At 33.0% G+C, this 25,718-nt stretch overlaps 1 protein-coding gene across 1 annotated transcript; it reads right to left on the bottom strand.

Moving 5' to 3' along the window:
* On the bottom strand, window positions 1–25,718 carry LOC148620273 (nudC domain-containing protein 3-like). Its single transcript, XM_088581037.1, has 8 exons — window positions 25,574–25,718; window positions 23,959–24,040; window positions 21,112–21,208; window positions 18,598–18,793; window positions 16,901–17,003; window positions 12,819–12,995; window positions 2,105–2,293; window positions 1–290 (listed from the first exon to the last, which is right to left on the bottom strand). The coding sequence occupies exons 1-8, from the start codon at window positions 25,669–25,671 to the stop codon at window positions 162–164; spliced, it is 1,071 nt and encodes a 356-aa protein (XP_088437163.1). The 5' UTR covers window positions 25,672–25,718; the 3' UTR covers window positions 1–161.

Below are 25,718 nucleotides of genomic sequence, written 5' to 3'. Positions count from 1 at the left end.
TAGTATAACATTCTCCAATTAATGTTATTTTACTGTTACATGTAGTTTTTTTTTGTCTAGTGAGATTACAATTAAATGCCATAATGACAAACAAAGTGTGGTCAAGAACAAATAGACATAGGCAAGTAAATATTCACATTTTCAGTCAATTCAATGCATCATCAGGTATTGTTCTCATTAATGCAGACCATTCCATCCTGTCCAACATTGATTTTTGAAGGATCAAATGGCTGTCCTTTGAATGGAGATCCCTCAGCATTCCAAGCCTGGGCTAACACATCATGTACTTTCTGAAAACAAAAATAAATAGTTTCAAAACAACAAGCTCCGTTAATTTTCTGTCTTTAAAGGCAATAACTCTAACAAAGAGTTGTCCGACGATTTTGACTCAAAGTAAGGCTTTGGTAGGACTGTATGGATAATATGTTAGAAATTTAGTCGTCAAAATCAATTACTGGTTGAAGCGGATAATAGCATAGTTCATTAATAAAGTTACCTGCCCTTTCGTGTCTAATCACTTTTGCAATACCATAAGTATCATTTCATCAATTGAAAAAAGTTTCTTTCTATCTATTATAGTTTCCAATATACTGGATGAAAACTGCTAAAAACACCATTTTTCACCTTTCAAGGGCAATAGCTTTAACATTGAGTTGTCCGACAACTTTAATCTCCTCAAACTTTTGTAGGCCTTATCATAAGGATCATTTCAGCAATAAAAGTTTGTTTCTATCTCAATCATAGTTTTCAAGATATTGACTGAAACTGTAAAAAAAAAACCATCATTTTTCACCTTTCAAGGGCCAGACTTTTGTAGGCCTTATCATAAGGATCATTTCAGCAGTAAAAGTTTGTTTCTATCTATCATAATTTCAAGATATTGACCGAAAACTGTAAAAAAAAAAAACAAAACCTGTCATTTTTCACCTTTCAAGGGCAATAAATAATGAAATAATTTGGCAAAACTTAACAGTTTTGGAGATACAAAATTTTCAATGGATCAAAAATCACCACATCAGCTCAATGCAGAATGCCCTACAGAACATTCATACTACTTGGCTAATCAGTTAGATTCTGATTAGGATAGTAGTTTCAGAGGAGAAGAGTTTGAACAAGCTAGACAAATCAATATCCCACTGCAGCAGTGATATATAGTTGCTGAGGAAAATGCAACGAAAAAAGTGTTATGGGCAGATAAATGATTATTTATGGTAAATTTCTAAGTTCTAAGGGCCATTACTCCTATAAAAATAAATCAATCAAAATTTTCTAATAATATGCATGACTACAAATAGTGTTCTTGCTATATACAAAGTCTCAGGAATTTCTGTTGAGTAGTTTCAGAGGAGTTGCAATGACAAGCTGAAGTGTTATGAATGGACGGAGTGACCTGATTTCTAGGCCTGCTTCCGCCTTTTTTTTGCGACGCAGGTAAAAAATGTTAACAATGGCTAGGACGACAACAGACGCCAAGTAAGCCAACACATTTTTTACTCACCAGTAATCAAAGTAATTATACAACAAATAAGCCATTTCAGGATTTTTAATAGTCACATTTGAATTGTTCAAGCCTAGGAGAATAATAGACTTTCTAATGTGACTGCAGTGATAATAATCTTTTCTCTGTCATGCAATATTCAATGTTTTAATCTTAATCTTTTCTGTCTTTACATTATCACACCTTTTCATGTGACTGTGGTAATTCTAATCTTTTCTGTCTATGTTTATCATACCTTTTCATGTGACTGTGGCAATCCTAATCTTTTCTGTCTTTATGTTTATCATACCTTCTCATGTGACTGTGGTAATCCTAATCTTTTCTGTCTATGATTATCATACCTTTTCATTTGACTATGGTAATCTTAATCTTTTCTGTTTTTATGTTTATCATACCTTTTCATGTCACTTTGTAATCTTAATCTTTTCTGTCTATTTTTATCATACCTTTTCATGAAACTGCAGTGATCCTAATCTTTTCTGTCTAAGTTAATCATATCTTCTCATGTGACTGTGGTAATCCTAATCTTTTCTGTCTTTAAGTTTATCATACCTTTTCATGTGACTGTGGTAATCCTAATCTTTTCTGTCTTTAAGTTTATCATACCTTTTCATGTGACTGTGGTAATCCTAATCTTTTCTGTCTTTCATTGTACATCATTTCTTCTATCTTTGCCTGGGCTTCATCATCAAGATCAGTCATAGGTCTACTTGCATCAATCTTTCTAACACTAATTTTAGGTTCTGAAGTAAGCAAGGCTTCCCACCATCTTTCTTGCTTTTTATCCAGATTTATCTGAAATTTACAAAATGAATTAAATTACAGGTAATCAACTCCATTTAAAGTTTTTAATTTCCAAATGTGTATGCTGAAATTTCCTTACTAGAACATGACTTAAATAAACTGTCATCAGAGAAAAATGTCTTGCCTGTTGCAAATAGACCCTCTAATTCAAAATGCTGACTGCCGGTGACATTGTTACTAATTTTGTACATTATGGCTTATTTATAATATCCATATAACCATTTGACCGGGATAAGACATTTAACAGTACAAGTGAAATTACCACCCAGACAACTTGGACAAGTAAAAGTTAAATTGTACTAACCAGAAGGATAACCAATTTTATTAATTTTTTAACATTCATTAACCAAAAGGACAACTTAGATTTCAATTTGGACAAGTAGCATTTTCATCAACTTGCCTGATAGGACAAGGTTAAGAAATGTTAACTCCATTCCCTGTCAGACACCATCAAATTATCCCTTTTGGGTTCAGCGTCCGGAGCAATTTTCTGATAGCTCCAGACACTGAATTCCAAAAGAAATTAACCATCAAAGTGGACAAATACCTCAGGTATAATTATTGTTTGCATATTGAAGTGTGATGAAGTGATTACCGGTATTCAGTAAGGTTACTATTTCCACATCAATAGACTTTGACTGTGTGTATATGCATGAAAGAGATATGAAGCTATGTCAGAAGAAGTGATGTAACAACATACTGAATACAATACTAGTACCTAGTACAAGTGATTCATGTTAAATGACCTTGTAATACAATTTTTTCATTAAAATCTTAACATCAAATTTCAAGAGACCATAAAATGCAGAGGCATATGCATCAAACAGATTTAGAATTTGCCACTGCATACCAAATATATTTACCCAGCACAAGTATAAACTAACCTAATCAGAAAATTTAACATAAAATCTTAATGATTTGTCACTGGTTTGAATTATAATATACACATACTAAAAGTTGTTTTATAAATAATGGTCACATGTCCACCTTTTTTTTTTTTAATCTACAGCGAGGCTGCCACCAAGGTGATCCATTATCTCCCTACCTTTTTTATTATTTGTGGTGAAACACTTACCTTTGAAACCGAAATCAAAGGCATTATGGTTAATAATTGTGAACCACTTGTTAGTCGATATGCTGGCGACACTTTTTTAACATTAGATGGTAAAGAGACATTTTTCAGAGAATCTTTAGAAGTTTTAGGCGCATTTTTTCATGTGTCAGGTTTGAAAATGAATAACTCTAAGACAAGAGAAGTTTGGACTGGCAGAAAGAAATATTCTGGTTATGTTTTGTGTGCTGACACACCACTGTTCTGGTCTCATTCTAATTTTAAGCTATTAAGCATTAACTTTTCTTTCCTTGTGCATGTCAAACATGACTGATATTAATTTAAAACAAAAGACACAAAAAATCAGTAAGCTTTTAAAGAGTTGGCAACATAGAAAGTTGACACTCCTTGGTAAAGTTACTGTTATTAAATCTCTAACTCTACCAAAAATAATTCATCTGTTGACATCACTCCCAAATCTCAAGACTGATGAACTAAATCGATTATTTTATAGTTTTATTTGGGATGGGAAGACTGAGAAGATTAAAAGGGAAACCCTTATTGGTGATTTCCTTGATGGTGGTCTGAAGATGATTAACATAAAGTCTTTCTAAACATACTTAAAATCAACCTGGGGGAAGATATTTCAAGAGAACAATTCTGGTACTTGGCAAACTGTTGCTGAACAGCAGCTTCTGCATCTTGGGGGTATTCATATATTTGGCCTTGAAAAAAAAAAACTCAGAGATGCATCAAGCATCAGAGTCACTAACCCATTTTGGATAGACGTCATTATAGGTTTGAAATTGCCAGTTAAAATATTTAAGATATCCTTAGTCTAGATATTTTCAATTCTGTGACTCTTGACAGTATTCTGGTATTAATGTTATTGTAAATTAAAATGTGGTGGAAGTCTGGTTAATCAAAACACTAAATAATTTTATACATTTGATAAGATTAGCCCGATATGTGAAACCAAAGACTTCATCAAGTATCACAGTCTTCTTTCTAGTATCCCCAGGACAGTTAAGATTAGTCTTAATGAGGAACTGGGAGATATGTCATCAGATGAAATAGCAAATGTTAAGAGTACATAATAATTTTTTAGATAAGATGTATTGTGCAAAGAGTAAAAGATATCTGTACGTTGACTTGGTAAAAAATATTTTTGTTATGCCTATTCACAAAGTAGAAGCATGGCAATAGTGTACTGACATGGAGAATTTTGAATGGAAAAGTAATTTTTTAATTTTTTTTCTTTTAAAATTTGGTTATATGTTAAATCTAGAAAATGTGGCTGTTGTAAAATATGTGATGAGACCATTAACCAACTTATTTTATGAATGTACATTTTGTACATATACTAAGATATTATTCAATAATTTGTATAATATCTAAAAGATTTTCTACTCAGATACAAGACGAAAAAAAATGTATTAATTGTTTAAATAAATGGATCTTTACTAATAAATCTGATATTAATTACAGCAAAAACTGTGTATTTAGATGTAGATTAGATATGGTTGTACAAAACATTAATGTCTTGAAAGGAAACATGAAATACTATAGGAATTTAGATTTGTATAATGGAAAAAAGAACAAACTGTTTTTTTTTTCTTTGTATGCCTATTCACACAAATAGAACATTGTGGAATGAAAGAGGGGAGATTTGTTTCATTTATTTTGTAGGGAGCAGCTTGATACAACCATAGTGGTTAAACTCTGACAAAATGGGGCAAATATGGACGCAACATTCAAGATTAATGCAGTTCAGAGTTTGGATTGTAATTAAATGTTTCACACAGAATAAGTTTCCAACACCGAATGAAACTGTACAAAGAAATTTCCAATTAAATATTTCCTTAATTTGAGGTTACAGACCACCAATTCAACCAATGAGCATTTGGAACGTACGCAAAAATAGTCCTACGCAGAAATTACCCCTGTTCCTCATAGTGCTGTGAAAAAAAGTTCTCATCTTATTTAAAAAATTTAAACAGTTTCTGAAAGGAAAAACATTTCTGTACATTTTATAGGTGCATTTTGCTTCTTGTGATGTGAAGCCTAATCTCCATATTGATTTTTAAATTTACCCCTATCTTGTGAAAACACTGGGATTTCCCATGCTATTTATAGACCCTTCACTTCCGGTGACCAGTACTGCACTGCAAGTCTGCTAACCCCACATGCCATTCTGAGGATTGTGAGCTGACATATGTAGAATCATGCTGATATATAGTCCTCTGCAGGTTAAAGTTAAGGTAAAGTCCAGAGAAGCCATTGAATATTGTGAAATTAGCATAGAAGCCTATGGGAAGTGGAATTAGTGGTTTTTAGCCTTAAGCTGAAGCCATGGCTAAATGAAAAGTTTCTTGAAATAGCTTTAAACTACTTGAAGATCTTGTTAACTTTGCCATGAGAGGAATACACTACAAAAATCCTTCAAAATATGCATTTTTTTAAGTTATAGGTCCAAATTATGGAAAATTGGTCTTTTTGGCTGATTTTTATGTCCTATCTTGTAAAAAATGTAGAAAATTTAGTAAAAATATCAAATATTAAACTTTGAGGGCTATATTTACCTAAATATGGTGGTAATAAGCACTTGAAATCAAGTTTTGTGTAGATTTGAGCAAAAATTAGGTTAGAAATGAGGAAAAACTCACTTTCATTACTGTGGTTAAGGCCAAATAAGCATTCCCCTATGGCAACAAGGAAAATCCATTATTGAGTAATTTTTTTGCTTTAGGTGCCCTTTACTGGTCATGTTTTAATGTGAAAACACTGTATTTACAAATTTAAAGCCAAACATATCACCTTTTGTGAAAATTTAAAGATTTAGGATTTTTGACATGTGATCAAGAAAAAGGGGGAGGCATGTCAGAAATAAATTTTTAAAAATAGACCAATTTCTCAGAAAATGATTACTTTTAAATCTATCTCTTTATTAATATTGTTAAAAAAAAAGTTGTGATTGATTTTTTTTATTTGAAAAGTCAGAAAAAGTTCTTTGCAAATATTTAATGCATTTAAGTATGGTAGAATATTGTCACTTTTTTGCTCGCGCAACTTGGTTACCCTATATTTAAAAATCAAATATTTAAAAAAGTGCTTGTCACATTTCACTGAAACTTTGCAAATGCATTCAGTATGTGTGTAGGAAGATACCTGTATAGTTATTAATTTTTTCTAAGACAAAAAGTGACTCTTTAGGTTACAGACCACCAATTCAACCAATGAGCATTTGGAACGTACACAAAAATAGTCCTACGCAGAAATTACCCCTGTTCCTCATAGTGCTGTGAAAAAAAGTTCTCATCTTATTTAAAAAATTTAAACAGTTTCTGAAAGGAAAAACATTTCTGTACATTTTATAGGTGCATTTTGCTTCTTGTGATGTGAAGCCTAATCTCCATATTGATTTTTAAATTTACCCCTATCTTGTGAAAACACTGGGATTTCCCATGCTATTATAGACCCTTCACTTCCGGTGACCAGTACTGCACTGCAAGTCTGCTAACCCCACATGCCATTCTGAGGATTGTGAGCTGACATATGTAGAATCATGCTGATATATAGTCCTCTGCAGGTTAAAGTTAAGGTAAAGTCCAGAGAAGCCATTGAATATTGTGAAATTAGCATAGAAGCCTATGGGAAGTGGAATTAGTGGTTTTTAGCCTTGAGCTGATATCCATAATTCAAAAATTAAACATGTCAAAGAATAATGGTAGTTTAATTTATGTAAGACAACATGGACAAAACTTTGATGTTATGATCATATCAGTGAACACCCAATAGTGTTAATCACAAAATTACATAGACAAATTTATTGAACTACAAATTTCCTTTCTGAGTATTTTCCGGGTTTTGAAATACAAAACACTTTTGAATTTTTTTAATTTCATAAGAGGCCTGTGAATGCCCACCTTTTCCACCCTACCCTGGGGTGGCCTATGATAAAATACCTGGTAATGCTTGGTTTCCTTATTCTTCAACAGTTAAAAGTCACAACCCCATAACTCAATCCCAACTTTATTTTTGTGGAATGACACATTGTGGTAAAATCTAAAAAAGGTCCATTCACATTTACTCTAGTTGGTCAAAACTTCAAGACGCTGTTTGTTTCTGGCCCTTTTTTGGCTCCTCATTCCTAAAGAGAACCAACGCCACAATGCCCAAAATCAATCTTAGCCTTCCTTTAGTGCAATGGCACCTTGTTGTACAAATGTAAAATCTCAAAGAGAACCATTCACTTACATTCAAGTTATTGTCTGGATATTAGTAAAAATGCTTGTTCTTGGCCCCTTTTGGCCCATAAGTCCTAAACACTAAGTCACTACTCCATTCTTCCTTTTGAGGAATGGCACCTTGTGATATAACTTCATTTAAGATCTATACGCTTATACTCAAGTTATTGAACTAAATTGAAGTGTCTATAAATGATGAGGAGGATGACAACAGGATTATAAGACAACAAATTTTTCCAAGTCGTATAATAAAAAGGTAATAGAGGCATACCTATTAAACCTTACATGGAACAGTCCTCCCCTCTACTGTCCTTGACCCAATCTGTGCAACGATTTGACAGATCGATGACCATTGACTGATTGATCGCTGACGGATCGGTGACCAATGACCGGTGACCGATCAGATCGCAGTTTGTTTTATGTACAATGGTGTAAGATTTGTTTGAAATAAAAGAAATGTAAAATAAAGGTATAAATTGATGTTTAAATCTATTTCATTATTAAATATGTGTAAAATTGACAAATAAAAACCGTAAATTACATTGACCGTTCTGTGGTCACGTGATGCGATCTCTGGTTTAATGGATCAGTTTGACAGATCGATGACCGACTGGAAACTGATTGGTGACCAATGACTGATCGCAATTTTTGTTGCATGGATCGGTTCAGGTACTGTAATACTGTCTCATACGGGAATTTTTACGTACAATAAAAAGTTTTATTGTAAAATTTCAATTATTTAGCATATTTCCCAAAAATCATAGTAATTTTAACCAAAATCCTCCTACAGATTTTACATTTATATGTGGGAGATTGTAAATTTTCCACTGATTTTGTAAAATGCCCTCATGTGGGAGGGTTAATACATGTAGATATAATAGAGGGTATCATGTATACTTGTTTAATACAGAGGTGCCCAATTTCATCATTGGTCCTGACATATATACCACTGGAATGGCAGCTGAACCTATCCTGTCGGACCTACCGACTGATTATAATATTTGTCCCAATGACCAATGTATTTTGTTATTTTGGCTTAATGAATTACATCCATTGACATTACATTACATTTTAGAATTCCTTATGATGCTGTTACCGAATCGGTAATTTCTGATTTTCACATATGCACAAACTTACTAGCTTAAAGTTCTATTTTCAACTGGAAAAACAACTTCCATGGTAAATTATAGAACTAGGTAATGTTTGCAGTCACTTCGCACATGTGAGTTAAAACTGAATCCACGGATGCAAGATGTCAGCATTGCAAACCACTTTTTCATCTGGGGGCAAAACCCAGAGTAAAAGAAAAAAAGTAAGGGTAGTTAGGTGCAGTTAAATTTCTAGCAAATTATAGGACTGACAAAAATGTCATAGAAATGACATGGCTACCATGGCTGTCTGTCCTAATGAATGACACACTTATTAAAGAATTTGGCAGCTCAGTAAATAAAATGCTTTGCAGGGTGATTTCAGTGGTCAAACCCTGAATAGCAGGGGCAAGTCTGAATTCAAAGCTTGCTGTATAGCTCAGTATTAAAGAAGTGAATAAATGTTTGACAGTATAAGTTTCAGGCACAGAATGAAAGTGTTTAAAAAACAAGCTTATACTCAAGAAGCTATTCTGCAAAGTAGATGCCTGTTCCTATGCCCTTTTTGTCTCCAAATTCAATAACAAATGCACAACCAACCAAATAAATTCAAGTTTTTCTCTTGTACTACTGTGAAAGTGCTTTTATTTGTGGGTACCAATTTTCATGGTTTAGAGGAAAATGATCAGTTCATGGATTCTTGAATTCATGGATTTGACAACTCTGTCATACAAACAAAAAGAATGTGTTCTTTTCATTGGGAACAAAATTTCGTGGTTTACCAAACCCAAGAAATCCACGAAAATTGGTACCCCACGAATAATGATAGTTTCACAGTATGGAATCTCTTCGTACAATTTCATAGAGATCACTACACTTTTGCTAAAGTAATTGTTCCTAGATAAGGAAAAAGTTTCTGACCCATTTTGCCCATACTTTCCTATATGGTTCTTTTCAAAACTCCCAAAATCAACCCTAAGTCTTTATAAATTTATTGGCACCTAGTGGTAAAACAAGATATCGCCCAAGTTTTCAGGAAAACATTTGTTTCCGGTCTTTTTTTTTTTGGTCTCTAATCCCTTAATGGTTCTTTTCAAAATCCAGGCATCTTGTGGTACAAAATTAAAGAGATCCACCTATTAACTGGTACTATAATTATTGTACAGACATCAGGAAACACTTCTGTTAAAGTAATTGCCTGATCATAATAAAAATGCCAGTTTCTGACTCATCATTTCTAAAAGGTTCCACTCAATATCCCGAAATAAATCCCAGCATAATTCCTGATGTGGTATGGCACCTTAGGGTAAAATATAATACATTTCAACTCCAGTTATTCCTTGGAGACAATGTCTTATTTTATCATCAGTTTGATAACCTAAAAATATGTTGAACCATCTTGAGATCGTACTAGAAGGAGCTACTTCACATAATAGCAGGATATTGATTTTTGAGAATTTACTACACCGGAATTAATACAGCTCAATTATATATCGAAGGAAAGCTTAATTCAAGCTCTATTAAAATATCAATGTCATACAAATAAATTGTGGTCAAGTCTCTGACAAAATGGGGTCAAAGGTCAATCATGATTTATATGGCAAAATGTTGTATCATTTTGTATGACTTTAATACTTTCCTTTGCTGGTATGAAAAATTCCAAAGTTCTTACATTATATCAGTGCAAATTCCATCTCAAAAAGAATAAATCGCTACATTCAATAAAAACTAGCAACTAGTGCCATTTGTAGTTTTTGGTAAACATGCCCAAAATTTTCAAATTTAAGAGCGATGTATGATATGAAAGGTCAATCTTGACCTTTTAGGTCTGGATACTGTAAAATAATAAAGTAAATATTCAAAAAACACATTCTCAAATCATTTTTTTAATATCTTTTGCAGTAAAATATCGACTTTTCAATTTAAATAGCAGCTTTGAAAGTGTCATATTTCCATTAGATCAAATACAATTTCTCATTTGGTCAATTTGTGAATATTTCGTATATTTGCAAAAATAATAAAAGAAAACCCAACAAAACTGTTTGGTATATCCAAGTTTTTTATAACCATCTTAGTCATTGACCAAATTGGTGATAAACGTGGAATAATAGTCGTCTTGTTAACTCGAAAGAACAACACTGAAAACTGTCTGTAATTTCCAGTTCTAGCTACAACAAAAAGTTGAGAAACCTGTGTCCTTCACACAGACCTTTTAGGAATACAGTTTTATGACTGGATGCTGGAATATTTTTTGCTTTGAAGCTGGTCAGGTTATGAGAAAATCTCAGCGGAAAAGGGAGAATATATCAACTGCATTGCTCTGGCCTCTTGGCGGACTAACTTTGAAGATAGTGACTTGTTCTACCCCTCCGTATACCAACCTGTCCTATTTTATATTGGAATAGTTTTTTTTTCTTGTAACCTTGCAGGTTTGTATAAGCTTTCTTTTTTCAAATGAACTAAAACAAAGTAGGGCACTTCGGGGAGACATGGGTGAAAACATCCAAACATAATAAACATAGGTACATGTGTGAGTACTGCTTGGCTGTGTATTATAATGATAGACATGAATATTTAAATATTGTCAATCTAACTCCTGGTTAGTTTATTTCTGCAAGTTCAGTTTATTTTCCCTTTGAGTCTAATGGTAAATCAAAATGTTGTTTGCTACATGAAACATACAGTGAAACAACAACATGACAATTTCAGACCGACATAGGTCTTAAAATCATAAGTATAGTTCTTGTTTGCTTTGTTAAACAATCGGTTTTTTTTCTGTGCCAAAACGCCGATCAGTTAAAGCATGCATAAGCGGCAGTAATTTTCAACTGCCAAGAATCCTTATTTTACATATATCTTGCTCTGGATGGATGCGACAAACAACTTTTATTGGTGAAAGCAGATCTGTTTATACCACTTGATGACAATCTGTATTTTTCACAGTATTCTATGAAAATAATCCGTAAAATCCTGAACTTTCTGTAATTTTAACAAAGGTACTATGGAGATATTTAAAATTTGTAGAGTGTAATTTGAAGTCAAAATTCGTAGAAAATATGGGAAATCTGTATACGTAAACACCTCTGTGAAAGATCTTATTTGAAACCAGCTTCCACATGAAAAAGAAGTAGAACTTCTGTGTCTTAAGATTTCATAATGATGTAAGATTCAGAATTATGGTATAGTATACAGTTATAAATGCAAATAAACGTAGTACATGAAATGACCTTTTATCCTGCAACTACGATTTACTATTATACAAAAAAAAGGGTGTTGAATAACGCCAAGCTATATTACGCTACAACATAATAACATCTCGTTACATTTTTGGGTATGAGCAACATCAAGAATAGGAAACAAGTTTAAAGGTGCACAAGCCGACTGCTGCGCTTAAAAAAAATCAATTATTTTGGGCAAATATCACGTCTTATTTAGAAAATGTGGTTGTAGGATAAAAACAATAAATGAACACTGATTTGAGTGAAAAATGTAGCATGAAGAATTTTAAAGATTGCACGATGTGAAATAAAACTGGGGTTATACTTATGTATTTTTCATATTATTTAGAACTGTTTTTTCCTCATATGTATGAACTGAATGTCAATCAATACTACTGATTTCCAAAATATTAACTGTAATCAATAGTTAAACAGTATCCAACTTCACACACATTTACAAATTCTTTTTCCATTTCACCTTTTCCCAAATTTTAAACCTATCCACAAGTTAATATGCCTCTACATTCAAAAACTAAAGTAACAGATTATTTATCCTACAGTGTAATTATACTCAAATAAATCTAATTTCAGCTTATGAAAATAATTTCCTTAATGAACATAAGATTTTCCAAAACTAGACACTATCGATCAACCTCAATTTTCCTGCCAATTTTACTTGGTTAAAATCACAACTCTTCACTTTCTGTTTATTAGTGGTAAAATATTAATGATAGGATGAAAATTTTGATTGATTAGTATTTTTAATTTTCTTTAGATAGTGCCATTAAAGGGTTAAAAAAAATAAAACTTAATAAAAAAATAATATTTGTGAAGGGCTTGAAATGATTATATCCAATCCTTGTATTTTCCTTATCATTTGAGCAATAATTAGTTGCACCATATAGATATTACCAGTATATGTTCACCGGGTACAAGATTCCACATAGATTCTTCCTTGTTGATTTCCCAGCAAAGTTCATCATCCATCAGAAGTATAACATCTTTGCTTTGATCTTTATATGATACTTTTAAGTGCTTTTTATCAATACATACTTGAATATCTTTGCCTTTCTTGATATGCTTTGGTATCTGAAGTAAAATAATAAATGTTACTAAAGACCTGACTTGGAGACAAATTAATACCAGTCAATACCAACTGCTCCTTCTCAAAAGATTAATAAATTAATAATGGCTGCTTACATGGAATATATTTTTATTATTGAAGTAAAGATGAGAGGGAATTAAAACAGTGAAACCTGATTAAGCCAAACTCCTTATGGACTCATAATCAATCAAAGAACCACACAGATCAAAATTGCACAATATACATATTTATAATATATTTTTAAAATAAAAAATGAGCTTATATGTATACATAAATCAAAATAATTAACTCAACAAAGTTTCATAAATATTGCTAGAAGCATTTTCAAGTTATTGTGCAAATATTGGAAATTTCCCTTTTTTAGTCAAATAATTCTAAATAAAAAAATCGGAAATTTACAAAAATTGACAGAGAGTGTATGTTAAAATAAAAAAAACAACTCAACTAAGTTTCATGAATATTGCTGCAAAGGTTTATATTTATCAGTAGACAGACTACCCACTTTAGAAACACATATTGCTGCCATTTCTTAAACACCTAACTCCAAACAGCAATCAGTAATATTTTGTGTTGACAACACAGTAACAAAATATGACTACTTCCTGACAATATGCACATCTCCATATGGTAATCTAACATTCAACTGAGTTTCATATCAATCCTGCAAGATGTTCAGGAGGAGTTGTAGACAACACATCAGACCAGGTTTTACTGAAAATTGTGCAAGTTTGGATAGTCATCCTGTCTACCATTTTTGTTCAAACACTATCCTGAAATTCCCGACAATATGCACATCCATGTGGTAATTTAACAACCCATTAAGTTTCCCAACAATCATGCAAGTCGTTGAGGAGGAATTACATGCAATGCATCAGACCACAGTTTTCTGAAAAACACTTAAGTCATATTTTTTTGCCTGATTCCTACATTAATTCCTGATAATATGCACAACTTCATATGATAATCCTACATTCCTTGAATTTCATAACAATGCTGCAATTTGTTTAGGAGTAGTTGTGGACAACGCAGAAGACCAGGTTATGCTGAAAAATGTGCAAGTTCCAACAGTCATCTTTTCTACAATTTTTGTTCAAATATATATTCCTGAAAATATGCACACCCCAATATGATAATTTAGCACCTCATTAAGTTTACAATACTCCTGCAAGTCGTTTAGGAGAGGTTGAGGAAAACCCATCAGACCAAGCTTTGCTGAAAAACAGCTGTCATTTTTACAATAATTGCCCAAACATACATTCCTGAAAATATGCAATCTCCATGTGACAATCTAATACTCCTTTGAGTTTCATTACAATCCTGCAAATCATTATGGAGGAGTTGTGGACAATGCATCAGACCAAGTTTTGCTGAAAAATGCCTAAGTTCCAACAGCTGTCATTAAACTTACATCGAAATGAACCTTAGGGATAGTTTTGCAAGCATAATTCGTATTATTTTCTAATAAATATCATAAGAGTTCCAGTCCAAATTATGAATTAATTCTTAATATTATTTAGTTTGAGATAATTGAATTATGGACTGTTAACCAAATGATATAATGATCATGATGATGCCACACTACCAAATCATATTATACAAACTATCCTTAGTCACCCATGAGCTTGAACTAGGCAAAAGGAATTAGGTAATAACAAAATAACAAGAACATAAAAGGAAAACATGAGGCTCCTAGGAGAATTAATTGCTCACCCGGTTAAATTTTGCATTCAAAGGCAAAAAATTTAATAAGGAGTCATCCGACAATTTTGACTCAATAAGACTTTGGTAGGATTTATTATAAGGATTCTTTCTTCAACTGAAAGTTTCTATCTATCATAGTTTTCAAGATATTGGCTGAAAACTAAAAAACCTTTCAAGGGCAATAACTCTTACAAGTAGTCGTCTGACAAGTTTGATCCCTAGAGACTTTTTCTAGGCGTTGTAATAAGGATCATTTCAGCAACTGAAAGAATTTGACTAAATCTAACAGTTTTGGAGATATATGCCATATTATACTGTCTGACCCCTATGTTTTAATTTTTTGTAACAGCAGGCATGTTTTTTTTTCCCAGATCAAAAATCCCCACACAATTTCTATGCAGGATACGTCAAAGAACATTCACACAAAGTTCAGTTTCAATTGGTCAAGTTTGTGTCAAGAGGAGAAGATTTTAGAAGGAAATAACATAACAAATAGTCAAAGAACATAGAAAAAGGGCAATAACTCCAACACAACTTAACATCAGACTCCAAAATAGGAAGCAACAATAGCTGACTCCATCATAGGAAGCAACACTTACTGACTCTACAATAGGAAGCGACACTAGCTGACTCTGCAATACAAACCACACTAGCTGACTCCATATGTGAAGCAACACTAGCTGACTCCACCATAGGAAGCAACACATTACAAACTCTACAATAAGAAGAATTACTTAATAGACTCAATTAAAGGAAGCAACACTAGCTGACACCACAAAGAAAGTCACATTTAGTGACTTACTGACTCCACAATACGAAGCAACACTAATTTATTCCAGAAAAGGAACACTTACAGATCACACCATAGAAGGCAACACTAATTGACTGAACAGTAGGAAGAAACGTGAGCTAAATCCTCACTAGCTGACTCCACAATAGGAAGAAACACAACCTGACTCCAATATAGTAAGCAACTCTAGCTGACTCAGCCATAGGAAGAAACACTACCTGAATCCACCACAGGAAGCAACACTACCTGACTCAGCCATAGGAAGCAACACTAACTTATCATACCATAGAAAACACACAAAACTGACACCACAATAAGAAGCAACACTGACTACACCATAGGAAGCAACACTACCTTACTCAACAATAGGAAGCAACACTAACAAGACTCCATTATAGGAAGCAACATTAGACATTAGCTGACTCTACTATTAGAAGTAACACTTACTGACTCCATAAAAGGAAGCAACACTAACTGACTCCATTATAAGAAGTAACACTATCTGACTCCAAATAGGATGCAACACTAACTGACTTCACAATAAAAAGCAACATTAACTCCACCATAGGAAGCAACACTCCACAAATTCAAGATTAGTGATCATAACTAGCAATTGATTATTGTGTGTCTTTATTTCCAATAAAAGGCTTTGTGAAGCACAGCATATGACCACAGGCTCCTAATCTCCACACTTGGGGCAAGTGTGTACACAATATCAGTTTTTGACACACTTAAGCATAAGAACTTACATTCCATTATGGACACAGCAACTTGTTTTGACACAATATAGCACCAAATTTATAATTCAGGTAACAACTTTCAAATTGGACCAAACATAAAAAAATGGTTTTTCTTGTGGTGTGGCCTCTTTGTTGCCTATAACTCAAACCATATGAAATATCTGAAATCTGATTGGAAAAGCATGCATGAATTTTAGTAAGGAATCCAATGACAACAAAAACTATCATTCCAAACCTTCCTTGTGTGGTAATGGTATGGAATCTTTTGGATCAACCATACACTTACACTGACTGTCCACCAACCATACACTTATACTGACTGTCCACCAACCATACACTTATACTGACTGTCCACCAACCAAATGCCTACTTTTGATACTTCACTTTGTTACACCATTAAACTATTGCAAATTGTATGCAGTTGTATAATACAGCAGATGAAAAGCAAAATGGTGAAGATTCACATACATGACTATAAAAAGTGCCATTTGTTAAAGTTTATTATTCCTTCTTATATACTTTGGTAGACCATAAAGATGTGGAAATATTCAAAGTGTTAAGACAATAAAATATCACCAGTGTATAAAGATTATCCTAAGGAAGTTGATCACTTTTTTTTATCTTACATAGAAAGGTCAATCAGTGATAGAATGTTTACCTTAACATGAACATCTAAATCCTGAATACTTTGTGACCAGGAGTAGTTATCTCTGATGGCACCATTATAACTGTCAGAGTTCTTCTGAAAAGCTGCTTGTTGTCTTGAAACAATAAGAGAATTTTCATTAGTTAACGTTACCAGTTCATTGCCTGACGTCACAGTGTCAGGCATACCGAAGGTTTAATGCAACTTCCCGTTCTGATCTGTTACCTGGCAAAAATAATTTAAAGCAAGGGATGTGTAAGAATTTGTAAACCAGTAATCCAACTGGTACTGATCTCATCAAAGTATGGAAACCAGCTCATCGTTCACAAAATCCTACAATGACACATGCATGAGAAATACGTAGGCAAACTCTTTTTGTATCACCCAATCATAGGACTGGGATAAGGGTGAATCAGCAACTCTGGCTTACTCGCGAAAAAAATATAAAAACCACGAACATCATCTCATTCTAGCCTATCAAATAATTTGCCAAATCGCAGAAAATACAATGAAAAATTCAACTGATGATTTCCACTAGGTCTTCAACATGTGAAACCACACCTAGTAGCAAGATGAGTGACAATTCCACATTCACTTCATGCTAAATGCTATATTGCTATATACATATACAGTGAAACTTCTCCAAACCGGACCCTCAGAAAACAGTCTCTCCTTCTTGGTGTTAATTGGTGTGTACACACATCAGGCAATCAGGGTCATTTAATAGTACGGTCTTTAAACTGTCAATTAATGTGATCTGTAATGACAGTGTACCCAAGCCAAACAATAAAGAGGTGAAATTATTACACTTTATTGATAGGTAGTTTACTAAAACAATACAAATGATTTATTACCATCAATAGCCCTTCGTTCTTTAATAGACACTCTTTCAAAAGCATGAACATTATTTTGTCGGTAGTTCTGTTTGTAAAATCAAATTATTTACAAATGATGTAAGCTTTAAAATATAATAAAAGGCCTTTAGTTTTGAAATGTAGTAAAAGGCCTTTAATTTTGAAATGGCATTAAATATGCCTCAACCAGTAAACTGACAATGTGTAGGGTTATAGAACACATAAATGGAAAAAACTCTTAGAATGCATTGCTATTTTTCACAAAATTAGCCACCCCTATAAACCAGCCATTTCCTCTTGTCCCAGTGGTGGCCGCTTTGGAGAAGTTTCACTTTATATCCTTTGTAGACTAGTCTAAATTGTCCCCAAAATTGAAGTCAAATGACCTATATTTAAAGGTGAAATGGTTTTCAAGTTACATGTAAGCTATAATAGGGAAAACCTGACCACAACCCATAGTTGTGATGGGTGTGGGAAAAAAAATGCCACTTTCCTTGCACATTAAAGAACCTTGCTGTGGTATTCGATAGAAGGAGCTTCGCCACAGGAGACTACATTGCCCGACCCTACCCATCTCTCCCAAGGTTCTAAATGGTCAAGAAATCTAAAGGATCAATTAATATTAAGCAAGAAGTACGGTCTTACAATTCTATATTAAGCAAGAAGTACGGTCTTACAATTCTACTTTAGTTCAGAGCTTCAACAATTTGATTTTAATATTTTTTTTTCAATTTTAGATAAGTTAACTTACAAAATCAAAATACCATGAACAAATAGTATTTCGTAAAACAATGGAAATTGAACAAGCAGAAGTACATTTGCAGTGGTTTTACACATTATGAAACACAATAATACCTTATTAATTCTGGATCCTGGTCTGTATCAACTAGCTCACTGTCTGGAGGATGGGTATCACTAAGGTTAACAGTTTCTTTTGGATTATTTCCTTGAGAAGATTTACTACATTGAGATGAATTGGCAGTCTTTTTCTCTCCAGTCTGGTTGTTAGCAGTGCCTGTTACTTTATGGGAGACACCAGATGGGCAAATATCTTATAAATGAAAAGAAGAAAAAGCATGTAGAAGTCCTTGTAAGAATCGTGCAAATTCTGTAATAAGTGAACAATGATACACCTAAAAAAGACTACATATTTTTGTTTTTGTTAATAAGTTGTTTTATGACCCGTCTATATGATGAAATGCATTATCGTTCATTCCAATCTCTCTGCTCTTAAGAGTTATTCACATTGTAAGTTCAAGTTCCAATTGCGTTTCAGTGTCATTTACAGAGTTATCTCCCTTAATTTTGAATTCTATAGTACATTCTTTATAATGAATATCTCCTATGAACAGGGGTCACATGAAAAACATGTTAATTGCTGTTTACAATAGAATTTTAAACATAATATCAATAATAAAAATATGTAGGCTTTCCAACCAATAATCACATTTTGTATGATTCTTAGTACTATTTCAAAAAATTAACAACCTGTGGCTATTTCTGCAACTCATGAATCATGATGAAGCAGATAAAAACATCAATATTTTGAAGTTGTTCCTACCTTTTAAAGGTTGTTCATAGTTACCTATAGAATTTCTTAATCTGCTTTTAAAAAATCAAATCTTGTTGGTCTGTTTATTGAAACATCAAGTAGTTTTAAGATATAATTTGTGGACTACTTTGTGCTCATTTAGGAGATGTAACATATGACCAAATTGATTTTTGTAATAAATTTTATTTGAAGCAGAAATCATTTTATAAAAAAAAGTGTGAATGAAAGGATGAGGTCCCATAAGGTGTAATTCTGCCTACTGAAATAATCATGTAAAAATTACCATTCATTTGGAAAAATTTATTAACACTCAATAATAATGTAATTAATATTGTAAATTTTCAATTTATGCATTAAGTTTGTAATTTCAACCGAAAACAAATGCACAAAAACAGCCTGAAAAGCTATTCAGTATAAAATAAAATAGCATTTTTTGCGCTTTTGCAACTATAGCGTGATCCAGCGTTAACCAAAAATACATTGAAACTGAAAGTGTGCATTTATTTATATTCTATTTCAATGGGATTTTTGGTTAAGGCAGGATCTCTATGTCCACTGAGTAAAAAAATTCAAAAAATCACACTTAAAATTGCTTCAAAATTGCGAGTCCAATTTAACTTGTACATGTATCATGTGACCTAGCTATCACATAATCAAACACCTGGCAGGTCATACTAATATATATTTGTACACCAGGACACGCCTGGAGAAATTAATATACGCCTGAAGAAATGTAATATGCGCCCGAAGAAGGTTAAATACGCCCAAAGAACTGCAGTTCTGTATTCAGTATTGCATTCAGGCATTTAGTCTCTCGTGTAAGCCTACTGAAATCAAAACTAACTATAAATATTATGCTAACTACAAATACAGAGCAATTAAACACTAAAAAAACAGCTTAAACATTGATTGATCATGAACTTATAATAGTTCAAGTCTATAAAATTGGGATTATCTAAAATCCGTAAATTCACAACTTGTAAATATTCAAGAAAACAAAATAAATGAACTTATCCTGGGCTACTAATGAAGTACAAATTCTTATAATGCCAATTAGTTACATGTACATGTACTAGTTACATAAAGTAATTTCATGCATTTGATAATTATATTGATTAACATGTAAATGATTTTGTCTAATTATAATTTTGCATATTAACCATAATTATTGAGAATGTTGTCTCATAAAATAATGTTTAAGATAATGAAAGTTGAATTTGTCATTCATACAGGATATATATTCACAAAACATTCCTTAATCTTAGTAAGAGTGTAATATAATGAAGTGTAAAATTAGTTCTCCGGTCGTGTTTTACCTTCTATGGGCGTATATTTCTTTCTCTGGGCATATCCAGGTGTATATAAGTAGGACTGCACCTGGCCACCAGTGTAATCTACCTCTGAAATCCTAATTACACTGTAGAACATGGAGTAGATGCATTAATTAAGAAGCTTTTATCTCTACTTAAAGGATAAAAATGCTTCGACCTGATGTCGATTTTGATATAGTCACATGTCTCGTATTATAAGGGTTGGACAGTGGTGCAGAAAAGTTCAATTATGTATGTGCTCATTATATACTATTCTGTAATGTACATGTGAAAATTTCAAATTGTACATTACTATGGCAACTAATTCTTGCATATTTTTGCACATAGCATGCTTGAGAGAAAAGGTTCTACTTATACAAGACAGTTTCGTGAACAATATAGTCCATGCATAGGTTTCTTACAAAGAATGAATGCAGGTAAAAAACTAGAAAAAATATAGAAGTCACATATAAATGAAAATTAAAAGTCATTGAATGAAAAAATTACTATGTAACTGTTGTTCTTTTGTCATTCTTTCTGAATCCTTAAATCTTTCTCTTCTCTTTTCATCTTCTGCAGCAATCTTCTCATACTTTTTGAAAGCCTTAAAAGATTCAGCAAGCAGTATTGTGAACTTAAAAATAAGAAAACAAGAATATCTTTAAAAACCAGTATTTGTTTCCATAAAAAAAAAAATCAAATCAAAATCAAAATAACTAACTAGTATTATAATATTTGTATTTACAATTGTTCATGAATGTAACCCCTCAAACTGACTGGCTGAGTGCTCATAAATATGTTTAACCCATCACATACTTAATGTGTCTGTCCCAGACTAGGAACCTGTAGTCTAGTGGTTATCATATTTTATGTTCATTGTTATTCATTTTAGGTTTTTTCTATAGATTAAGTCGATTTTTCTCTTTTATGAATATATAAGTTTCACTTCATTTATTTTGGGACCTTTTACAGCTTGCTTTATGGTTTGAGTTTTGCCCATCATTAAGGACCGTGTGGTGACCTGTAAAAGTTAAAATGTTCATTGCTTGGCTTTCAGTGGATGACTGTCTTATTGGCAATCATACCACATCTCCTAGACTTGACCATGTCGACTGAATTCCCTGTCTCCCTGTAGAAAATGGGGACATGAACATGTTCTCTCCATTCTGATCTACCTTGTGCGAATCTTGATGCAAATGCCCAAGACTGAACCCTGGCTCTATCCTATCCTTTTCGACAGTTCTCCTCCATGTTTACTTTGGTCTTCCTCTTTCCTCTTTCATTCAGCGGCCCAGCTGAGTGCAATTTTGACATTCCTGGCGTTATTCATTCTTAAGACATTTCCTATCCACTGCCACCTTCTTTTCTTCACCATAGTCACAGCATAGTACTAATCTTTTCTAGTACCACTCTTTGTCTTGCTTTAGAATTGGAGATCTTAACTGGTCAGTACAATTTTAAGATATTTCTTTTACAGTTGTGGAGGAGAGTGTTTTATGAAGATATTCTTTTGTTATCTTCCAGGTTTCACTTCCATGTAAAAAAGCAGATACTACCCTAGATCTAAAAAGCATCTTGGTCTGTCTTCCAACTTGGCTATTGCTGCTTCTGTTCAATATTGACCTTAATTTATGGTAGGCTGTTCTTGCATGCCCTAGCCATCTCTGTATGTTTTCATTTTTTCCTCATGTGTGACTGACTGTAGCACCAAGGTATATGAATTGTTTAACATTTTCTACTGCCACACCATTTATTTCTATATTTAGTCTGTTGTTGGTGTTCATCCTCATTTCTTTGTTTTTGCAGTGTTTATCTTCAGCCCAGTTATTCTTGAATAGATGTTCAAGGCGAAGTTTTTTTCTCTGCATCTTATCTTTTGTGCTAGATAACAGTGTTATATCCTCTTCTTAGCCTAGATCATCTAGCTTTGAGGTGAAGTTCTATCTGATAATACTAGTGTTACTGGATACTACTTTTCTCATAATCCAGCCAATTACTAACAGTAACAGAAAACCATACATACTGGTATTTAAGCCATTCTTTACTGCATATTATCTGATAGTGAACCATTCTGAAATTCTTGTTCCATCAACTAGTGTACATTCACTGCCTGTGTACCGGTACAATAATCTTTTCTGGTATCCTATGATACCAGGGGTTCAAATAAATATAGGTCTGAGGTACTGATCCTCCATTTTTGACCTAGGACTTGTTTTAAAAATTACCAAACCATAGGGTATAGACCCTCAATACATTACACTGAATCTCTAATAAATACTTTGTTTTACAGGTAGACTTTTGATTTGATATCTACAAAGATCCTGACCTGAACCTTCAATCCTCAAAAGCAAATATGAACCCTTGAATACTTCATTACCTTCTGAAGAGTGTCCCTGTGAACACTCTTGAATGCTTAATACAATGTAAAGGTTGGAGTTCCACTCAGCACAGTGTTTTAGGATGTTACATAACATGATTGGATGATTTTAGCCATTACCTTTGTTGCATTTGGTATCAAGGTAATGCCTCTCCAATTTCCACATAGAGTGAAATCATCTTTCTTTGCTATAATCTGATGATTGATTCTTTTTTTCAAGTCAAATTGTATTTTTTATTTGTTCCATACTAGATAAATTAATCTAAATGTACGATCTTTGGCAGTTTCAGACTGTTTCAATCCTTGCTTCTAAAAGTCCTGCATGAATGTTATCTATACCAGGTGCTTTCCCATTTTTCAAGCTTTCTATTACTTATCTAATTTCATCTTTAGTTGGTGGTTTTTGTTAATATCCAATTCCTCCACTTCAGCTTTCATTTCTTATCCTTTACACTATCAGTCTGTTTTGGTCTTTCTCCACTAAGGTTTTGTGATATTATAGACTTCTTTCATATTGCAGCTGTTTGTTGATGTTTCTGTCTCCTCTGCCAAACCATCTAACCATTGTCTTTTGTCCCTTCTCATACTTTTCTTTGCATTTTTGTTAGTATTCATATATTCATGTCACAGCTTTTCCTTCACTTTCTCTGATCTTGTTCCATTAATCTCTTCCTTTAGTAGTCTTTGGTTTTCCACTTCTTTCCAGCTATTACCACTTATCCAATCCTGGTTCTTCTTTTTTGCTTGATTCAAGTACAATTAATGCTGTCTCATTGTAGCTGTTACTGAAGCATTCCCATTATGTTTCCACCTCATTCATTCTTTATTTTATAGTAATGGCAGTGTTCTAAATCTGTTCCTTAATTCCAGTTTGAAGTGTTGTTTGATCTTCTTCAAACTAGAGGTGTAATAATAAATTTTTCCTTGACACGTTCACGTCTTTCAACCATTATTAGTAAAACAGAATGTTTACTTACTGTCACAAGAAGGTTTAATGCAGTGCCTGGAGTAAAGCCCATTTTATCTGCTTTTGTTTTCATAATTCTAAAAAAATCAGTCCTGAAAAGAAAAATTTCAAATATCAGTAAGTACATTTGGACGAGAGTCTACAAATGTACCTCAGGTTTTATTCTAACATCAGGAAGATGACAGATATAAAATGTACTGAGAGTGATACCTCAATGATGGTATTATATTTTGGATTACTGTATCATGTGTATGTTAAGTGCAACAACTACATGTACATTATGCAATACATATATTAGCTCTAATCAAATTTATTCAAATATCCATGTATTAAGCATTCAATGTGCATCTGAATTGAACTTCCAACATGTAGTGGTATGGAGAAACTTTGAAAAGTTTTAAGTAGAAGTATATGTTTAGAATAGGGATGCAAATGAATATTTGAGTACTCAATCGGCAGGGCCAAAGTACATGAGTACAATTTAAATACTTGGATACTTCTTTGCATTTTAAACATTGGTATAAAATGAACATTCATTATTCTCTAATTTATGATAAAATAGTTCATGTAATTTAAAATTGAATCTGAATTTTGTTCAGACTAATTATAGAACAAGTCGTAATCAAAACTGCTAACTCTCAGAAAACATATGATTAAGATTGAGTCTATTAAGGCTAAGTTGCAGGACATAGGTTGTCTATGAAGACTGTCCTGGGCAAGTCTTGCCTTGTTTTTTGTAGTCTTATAAAAAGGAACAAATTTTTTAACTTGGAATTAAACATATAGTAATTCAATAGGTAACCTGCAAAGGCTTTGCTGACAGTAAAATATACGAACAAAAATGTACATGCACTGTAGGTTAGAGTCTAAACACAAATTACTGAAAATCCCCTTCATTACCTCTGGGAAGTTACATGTATATATATTACAATGCATTTCATTTTCTGCATACAGATCACTGATAATCTGATTTATTGTGGTTTTACCTCCTACATGTTTTATATTGTATTAGCAGATATTTCATGCACTTTTATAATGCTGATAACTTTCAGTTTGATCAAATGAACAGATCTTCCGTTGAACTAATCCAAGTAGTTATTGTGTGTCAGCTAACAGAAGTAACAGCCCATACATACAGTTTGAGCATGAACTCTTACTCAGCCCCATTATTCTGAATTTGACATCACTCTGTCCCCTTTATTCTATGTGGATGGAAGAGAAGCAGTGACTAACAATATTGAAGTATTTGGTGTAACTCAGCCTGGGGTACAACAGTGAACCATATGGATCTACCCACATGTATGTGGTGAGCGCACTACATTTTGTACCACAAAATCAACAAAGGTACATGTAGTCTGCAATATACATTTTGTAACCATATCAAACGGAACACAGAGATTCAATTTCAATCCATCATCACTATTGAATTCCAAACACAACCTAAGATATCAGTAATCAACTAAAAAAAGAAGGGTAGCTACGTCAGAGGAATTTCGTCCAAGGAATTGCAAGACCAAGTGTTGTACAGGGCACTGACAACTGATATTGCCTACGACATGTAAGTAACAACTAACATCGATTGCTTTAAAACCCGGAATTATTCTATTATGAAAATTAAACTGGACCTTCTGTACAAAAATCCGACTACTGCATCGAGAAATCCAGCGATTTCGCCTTCATTTTGCAAAATTCCGATGAAAGCACTGTCGTATTTATCATTCATTTTTGAGGGGTATATTAGTGTAGGGGAGAGAAACGTTACCTATCAGA

The sequence above is a fragment of the Perna viridis genome, chromosome 4 (genome assembly GCF_037379345.1).
Source record: "Perna viridis isolate PV_CMFRI_1.1 ecotype Kerala chromosome 4, ASM3737934v1, whole genome shotgun sequence".
NCBI lineage: Eukaryota > Metazoa > Mollusca > Bivalvia > Mytilida > Mytilidae > Perna > Perna viridis.
Note: the sequence above shows the minus strand (reverse complement) of the source record. Positions and strands in the feature narration are given on the sequence as shown.

What these genes read in the sequence shown, in the direction of transcription:
- LOC148620273 (XM_088581037.1), bottom strand. Translation starts at nt 25,671, where the DNA reads ATGAATGATAAATACGACAGTGCTTTCATCGGAATTTTGCAAAATGAA. An exon ending in CAGGATCCAGAATTAATAAG is followed by an intron (nt 17,004 to 18,597) that starts GTATTATTGTGT and finishes TATTGTTTCAAG; the next exon opens with ACAACAAGCAGCTTTTCAGA. An exon ending in TACCACAGTCACATGAAAAG is followed by an intron (nt 291 to 2,104) that starts GTATGATAAACT and finishes TTTTGTTTTCAG; the next exon opens with AAAGTACATGATGTGTTAGC.